The sequence below is a fragment of the Tympanuchus pallidicinctus genome, unplaced genomic scaffold (assembly GCF_026119805.1).
Source record: "Tympanuchus pallidicinctus isolate F22 unplaced genomic scaffold, pur_lepc_1.0 scaffold2, whole genome shotgun sequence".
Lineage (NCBI taxonomy): Eukaryota > Metazoa > Chordata > Aves > Galliformes > Phasianidae > Tympanuchus > Tympanuchus pallidicinctus.
In genome coordinates this window covers 1,951,676-1,959,258 of record NW_026294721.1, presented here as the reverse complement: position 1 = coordinate 1,959,258, position 7,583 = coordinate 1,951,676, and the positions used below count along the sequence as shown (strand labels likewise).

At 44.5% G+C, this 7,583-nt stretch overlaps 1 protein-coding gene across 7 annotated transcripts in view; it reads right to left on the bottom strand.

Moving 5' to 3' along the window:
- Positions 1-426: 426 nt before the first annotated feature.
- The window catches only part of SLC4A11 (solute carrier family 4 member 11), a 134,319-nt gene continuing 127,162 nt past the window's right edge, over positions 427-7,583 (bottom strand). For all 7 annotated transcript variants that reach the window (XM_052681838.1, XM_052681839.1, XM_052681840.1 and 4 more), the window contains one exon: positions 427-6,957. In XM_052681838.1, coding sequence (XP_052537798.1) covers positions 6,894-6,957 — 64 coding nt within the window. In that variant the 3' untranslated portion in view covers positions 427-6,893. The remainder of the gene's footprint in view (positions 6,958-7,583) is intronic.

The window sequence follows — 7,583 nt, the reverse complement described above, 5'->3', positions numbered from 1 at the left end:
CAGAGCCATAAAGGCAACGGTAACCAGCCTTGACTCTCTCAGTGCACTGCATCAGCTGAAAGATGCAATTATTTCTTGTTCTTCTCCATTAACCATAGCATATCTCAAGTTGGAAAAGACCCATGAAGGATCACCACATCCAACACCTGGCTCCAAGCAGGACACCCAAAAATCAGACCATAAGACACAAAGCAATCCCATTGTGGCTGCCCAGGCTCCTGCCTACAAGATAACGCATCTACTTACTGTCACAGTTGAGATGCTCAAATACTGCAAGCATTGGGGATTACAGAATTAATCTCAGCTACAGGGATACCCACAAATAACCAAAGAAATGCATACGTCTGTGCTGGGACAAAGACCCAAGCTGTGCTGGGAACTGAAGGTTAAATAAAGGACACCGATTAGGCATGAAGTAGAAATATATAAACAGTATATTTCTTTTTATTTTGCTTTTAAATACAATTTCCTTACACAATAAAGGAATCCCCTTTCCCTCCCCCTCCCCACGTCCCAAAGCAACTCTTATCAAAAGAAATCACCCACTGTAAAATCAACACTAGATAGAGGCATGCGCTTTGAGAGCATATTTAGCAAGTGCAACATCTATAGGTCCTATCTCCATAAATAGGAACGTGTGCTTTCCCTCACAATAGTTCCCCAGCAACCTGGGGAACAAACTTCCCAGACACCAAACCCAGAGATGTTTAACCAGCTATGTGCCATGCAGCAGCAGAAGTGGCACCGAGGGAGGCGGTCAGTGGGGTTTGGGAATCTTTGAGGTCTTTCCCAACCTTAATGATTTTGAGAGCAGAACGGGGGAAAATGAGGAAGCATTTGAGATGCAGCCCCCTTCTCAGGTGGAACCAAGGGTTTGGTTTGCACTCCTGTAGGACCACACATTTTGGGAGGGAAGGTTGCTGGGTGTCTTACTTTAAGACAAGCCCTGCTTTTAAGGGTAATTCCTGTGCGGAGAAAAGGCACAGCCCCACATACTGTTGAAGAGGATGGAGGAAAACAGAGACTAAACAATTCTGAAAGTAACAGAGCACAAAGGCATCTGACTCACTGAATCAGAGCAGCTCCACCAAATGCACGAGGCTGAGATCCTGCAGGGGTCAACAGCACGATGGGTTTCTCACTCTCCAGCAGCTGCATCATGCTTTCTCCCACCCTAGGATGGGAATGCCGTGGTCCCACATTGGAGAAGCTCAGAAAGACATGACGACACATTAATAAAAGAAAAATGAAATGGAAAGGTGGCCAAACTGCTCCTAAAGGTAAGCAGTTCATGGAGGAAGGGCACGCTGAGTTGCTCAGATGTCCACACCAAGGGCTGCACCCTTTGCTCCATTGGGCAGGACCAGCATGGCCATGTTATACCACCACTGCCTACGTGGACAGTGGCAGAAACTGCCCAAGTCATCCAACCTGGTGAAACCGATGTAAATTTGATGCTGAAACAGCGATTGTTGCTGATAGGCACGGTGACAGCTGATGACAGCCGCCAGCGAGCTGCCGCGCGCTGAAACCAATACCCCAGCTGCTGAATTTGATACACTGCTTTTCAAAGCCCAGATCACGTAGCTCCACTACTGCCACAGCCCTTCTGTTTTGACATGCGAGAAGCAAAAAATTCAGCGGAGCTCAGAGGTTCAGAAGGAGAGAATTGCCAACTATTTTTTTCCAACTCTTTGCCATTTTGTTCACTTTGAGACTCCCACCTGGGGCAAAGCAAGGGATGCTGATGGCCTTTGTGTAGCAGCAAGAAGCATCACATGGAGGACAGAGATGCCACACGCGTCCCCTCCTCCTGCAAGCAGATCTTTGCAGCACAGATGCAGATGGGGAGCAGAAGGCAGCACGTCCCTTGGGACAAGCTCTTAATATTTAACACTGCATCAGAACTGTGCCAAGTGATCCGAGCTCATGCAGAGTTTTCTACAAGGGAGAGAGTCACAGCCAAGGATTGTCTTTGCTTGGAAGGAAAACACACAAAAGCTGAAAAGGAAAGTGCTAATTTGTAGTTCTTAAGCATGTGCTCAGGCAGCTCCCTTGTATGTCTGCTCCTTACACCATATTGATGGCTTGCTCTTTGCAACTAGAGCCAGAGCCAGTAGTACAATGGTCAGGGTTGGCATTTAAATGCCTTAATTAGATATGAAAACAATTAGAGAAGGTTATTCTCTTCTAACATCCACAGGCTGCAGCACGGATAGAAAACTGGGCAAACCCCTCCCATACTGCCTATTTAAATTGTTTTGGAAGCACGACAGATGAAAAAGATGACAGCCCGACTGGAACACTGTGCCATAAAGTAATCAACTAAAGAGATGCAGAAGACAGAGCAACAGCAGGACAATTACAAATCCTTCCTAATTGCCCATTATGGCAGAGCGAGCCCCAAGGGAGCAGCCGCTGCCACGCTGCTGCTCAAACACAGGCTCGTGTTCTCCAGAGAAAAATACCCACTCAGCATTTTGTCAGCATTCCTGCAGTTGGGGATGCCAGAGAGCTTCCAGGAGAGGGCTGGAGAAGATGAGATCTGTGTCAGGAGATGGCATCAGAAGCAGTGAAAGCACTGAAGTTTCGGAGGAACGCACAAACGTTTAAGCCAACTCTCATTTTTTTCCCTGTTAGGCCATTTTGGTGATAACATACCAAAGAACAAATACAGAAAACAGTGGATAAGATTAAGGATAAACATGAGCACGCCCCAACCGATGGGGCAGATCCTAGTCTGTGACCCATTAAGTGTCCAAGTGGAAGGAGCTCCAGGTGACACAGCATGTCTCACGTTCTCCTCCAGCATCTTCTGCAAGCGTTACCCAACGTTGACCAACTTCATGTATTTTTCTGTTGTCGTTTTGCTTCTGTCCACAAAGAAGGTCCAGAAAAAACACAGTTCAGCAGCAGTTTCTGAAGCAGACAAATACAACATGCAACAGTTTACGAACTGATTCAGTCTTGGGGATGGGGGACCTTTGAAGGACAATTATTTGAACCACAGCACGTGGGTGCGATCGTCTACCGTATTTGTTTTTTGGAGCATCCCAGTTCACACAGGTCATCCGGAAACATGCATCACATCTCACAGCTGTTGGATTCATCTTGAAACACTTGACCAGGTGGTACAAACTAGTTGAATTTGTTTTCTCCACTCCTATCCTTCCTCAGTGATGCCTTGACGTATCACCCAATTCCAGTTTGACATTTATTAATAGCTTCAGATGTTGATGCCAGAGAACTCGGGGGGTTGTTGTTAGGGATGTTGCCAGACTTGCTTTCTAAGCAATCCAGAAAGTGCTATATTGCCTGTTCAGCAGTCCGTGTTTCAACAACTGCCCTTCATTTACATGGAGAAACAACTATTTCCATACATTAGAGCGTCAACATCATCTTTGAAGGCAATAAAACGAGTCTCAGACCAACAAAGCTATTCAGGTACAAATCCAATTTTAATTATCAAGCTAATTTCTAGCTCCTACATTCAGTGCAAGGATCAAAAAATTACAATTTCAAGAGTAGAAATTTATTCTATTCTCAGTTTCCAATTGCTTTGGCAACTGTCAGAAGACAACTCCCAAAATGCATTTATTTCAGAAGCATTCTGCAACCACTGTGGTTCCAGGTGAGCATCACGGACTCTCAAAAGCTACCAACATCCTTCAAAACCCAACTCTTTGGCAACAGTTATACATAGCATTGTGCGTATATAAAGAGCTTATAATAAAACTTCTTTTACATTCTAATTGTCTTAACCTTCACAGAAGTATTAAAGTGCTCGATCAACTCTGAACTCCTTCCCTAGTAAGCCTACTTCCTGGAGATGCCTGCCTACACTTACGTCAGCAAAACCAGAAGCAAACAAGAGAAAAGGTACTTGTAGGAGGAAAATCCTCTGCAGGACCATTGCAACTCCTCAACAGCCACGAGGCCTTGGTAGTCTTACATCTCTCTGCTACCCACATCTTTAGACACGGGTCCGAAATATTCACACAGGCTAAACCAGCCCCCCATCACTTGATTCTTTGGCCCCACGCATTCTGTAGAAAGAAAACTTTGCAAAACAGAATCCTAGGGATGCTACTGAGAAAAAACAAACACTGAAGTCATACTGGTAAAACAACAGCAATGAATCCCCAACCCAATAATTGTGATGGCTATTTAACTCCCCCCAGTTATCTGGATTTTAAGAGACCTTCAACTAAGTTTGACTCAAACGGACGTTTTCAAATTGAGACTTTTTTGGTCCTTGTGAGCAGAGACTTGGAGGGCAAATCTCAAAATTAATTCTTCTTGCAACACTTGCATGCCAGCCCATCTCAGCTACTCTGCACTGGAGGAGATTTCATCCAGGGCCTCAGAGAGGACCAGAGGTTCATCCCAGCAAGCACACTGTCTCCTCCTTCCAGCCACAGCACCCACAATACAGTTCAAACTACCCTGCAGGATGACTTCTCTCAGCCAAGAGCTGAGACACCAGCAATGTACTCCCAAGACAGGTAATAGTTTACTTGACCATAAAGTTAACACTTCTCATTCTAGTTCTGGTTAAATGTGACATCCCCAACACACAAGCACTGTTAGGCCTGTGCAATTGCTCTTTCACATAAGTACTTAATTGTTTGCTGTCATCTTTTTCTGTTGACTGGAGATCAGAGATGCTTTTACCGCCTCCACCCCGTCCCCAAAATCCTGTTTGCTGATTGCTCACCTTCTCTTTCTACGTGTAGAACTTGGCAATAGCCATCAGCAATTTCACCACAAAAATGACTCAAAGCCCAGAAAACACTGATGAAAGCAGTCAGAAGCCATGCACAGATTTGCATTTCGTATCACACCACTGGTCAGACATCACGTGAGTTACCCCTGCTGCCTTCAGGACCAACTGAAAGCCCAACGTGTGATGTTTACCTGCTTTCATCTGCTGGGGTGTTACCTTGACCTGCAGCCTTCTCAGCATTCACACGAGAATGGGCTGTGACATGAAGGCCCTGCTGCTGCTTGGCTTGCTATGAAAGCTGACAGCTTTCCCTGTGTTAGCTCTGGGATGCAGTGACCATGTCCACAGGGGAGCCCATTTAACACTCTCATTAAGATGAAGAGACTCCACAAGAAAATAAACCTTTTCACACACGTGTGATAACCATAGCGACTGCATCGAGATGAAATACCACCTGATATTTAGCACAGAGACAACAAATCATCAGCAGCTCGAGTCTGTTTGTATGCTGAGAAATTTTCTCTGCAGCTCTCCTACCTCTCATTACAAAGTTGGCCTTGCTCATCGTGCAGAGAAACACCCAACCTGTAGGGAACCGAGCAAGCAAGCAACATTTCTCTCTGCTAATTTACAAAACAATTTCCCCTTTTCTCATTTTTTGCTGTTTTGAAAGTTTGTCATCATTAGGACTCCACTTTGCTTGAAGTTTTGCCTGCAATCTGCAGCGTGCAGCAACGGGCAGGCATTGACATAAAGGGCAGCTGGTTTCACAGTACTTCAAATAAGAAAACTGACCACTGTACAAGCAAAATTAAATAAACTGAAATATAAAAGACTGCAGAAGTTAGATTCATCCAGAAATATAATATAATGTCTGGGAGCAGGGGAAAAAACTGGAGATTAGTCACAGAACAGAAACAATGAAATGAGCAACAAATATCGATTAGGCAAAGGAGGAGAACTTTCATTGCATGCTGTACATTAAAATTAAATGCAAAATTCACATATCAGACCACCAAGACAGAATGAGGAAGGTCTTAAGCCATGGGATGAGGAAAGTAAAGAAACATCTTGAATAAAGAATCATGGGAAAAATAATAGTAAACAAGCAGCTTCAGAAGAAAAAAAAAACAAGGGATCATACAACAAATGAGAAAAAGCAGCACTAAAGCAGAGAACAAGTATATGGTCAAGACACCACAGGTAACACTGATTGCACAAAACACTTCTGATATTTTGAAAGAACCAGGCCTATTTGAATATCTATGCAAAATATATACACAAATCCATATGTATATATGTACACAGAGGCACTACTGTACATATGTATATGCAATCATTAACACAACTGCCCTTCGACAAGTTTCAGCATCTGACTCTGGGTGCAAGCAAGGACGTTGCAGTTGTGCAAAACTACACTTCTGTGTTGGATTACCAAGTGGTAAAATCAGAAAGAGCCAAAATAATTCAGACCCAGATGCAGTTCCACCAACATCACCACGTGAGCCCAATTTCTGAATGCTTCCAGGTCATCTGTGGGAATTAAATACTCATCCAAAGCTGTGGGTTGTATCAGTACAAACTAACTTGCTTCCAACCCTTCTGCTAATGAGTCTGAAGAGACAGTCAGACATTTCCCCTGACAACAGTTTGCTATGAGGCCATCCCACCTGGGATACCAATTTGGGAATGCTGTATTAATAGGAAATGGAATTCATAGGCCAAACTAAATAGGACTGTCATTCTGTAAAAGGGTCAGCTGTTGTCCTTACAGTGCTTTGGAAAAAAGGGACGTGATGCATACAAAAGGGATTTTCCCCCACCCCTCAAACAAGGGAATATACAACTCTGAATGCATGCTCCAACTGCATGGCATGCTGTTCTTCCAGGGTTTCCAGTTTTGGGATGAGAAAAGTGGCATTTCCATCGAGCTCGCTTGCCTCACAGCTCCAAAGATCACTGGCCTCCCAAGTCCATGGCTGTTTTGGTCTGACACTTCAATGCTCAATTGGTCTTTGATACGTGCATTACCAACGCCATATTAGAGCAGAAAGAAAGTGGTGAAAGAAAGAACTGCAGATAGACTGTCCTATGCCTTGGCAAAGATGCCCCATCCTTCCAACTCCAAGAGAGCCATCCTCACAGCTCCGCATGCAGCAGATCTTGTTTAGTGCTCTGCATCCATAGCATCCAAGTACTTGGCTTCAATGATTCTAGGGAGCAGGTTATACCTAAGAACGAACCAGAGAGAGTGCATTAGAAACTGCTCAAGTCTTTTGTTTGCCAAGTCTGATTTTCATTTGCCTGCAGACACACTCATGTTTTGTGCTGGGGAGGCAAGCAATAGCTTCCTGCTGTCCCCAGCTTGCTAGTGGATGGATTACTTGTCCACAAGTCACAATTTATATCCTGTTCCTATTTTCTTAAGCACTCTCCCTACAGTTTTCCAACACACAAACCATACCTGATGCAGCCTTGCATCCAGTACAACACTTTGAACAGCAAGCATTGAGGGTTCACAGGAGAAACCCTTCCCAAAATTCCAGGGCTGGCACAAGCTTTAGGATGCAAGGGTATTTATCTTGCATTTCCTCAGTCCTCCAAGTACATCAGGTCACTCTTTCCAGCTCTCCCCACGAGGAAGTTTTAATGGGAACCCAGCAGCTTCAGACAGTCTTTTAATAAGCACAGAATACATCAAGACTTGAGATCAAGAAGTTGAGCAAGGCAGTGACATTCCAGCTGCTGGTAAGGCTCCATGCCTACCCAGCCCTCAGCATCCATTTGATCATGGAGGTAGTGATGCCTCTATTCCCTTGCTTTCCTCTATTCTGGGGGGTTGTTTGTTTTTTGTTTT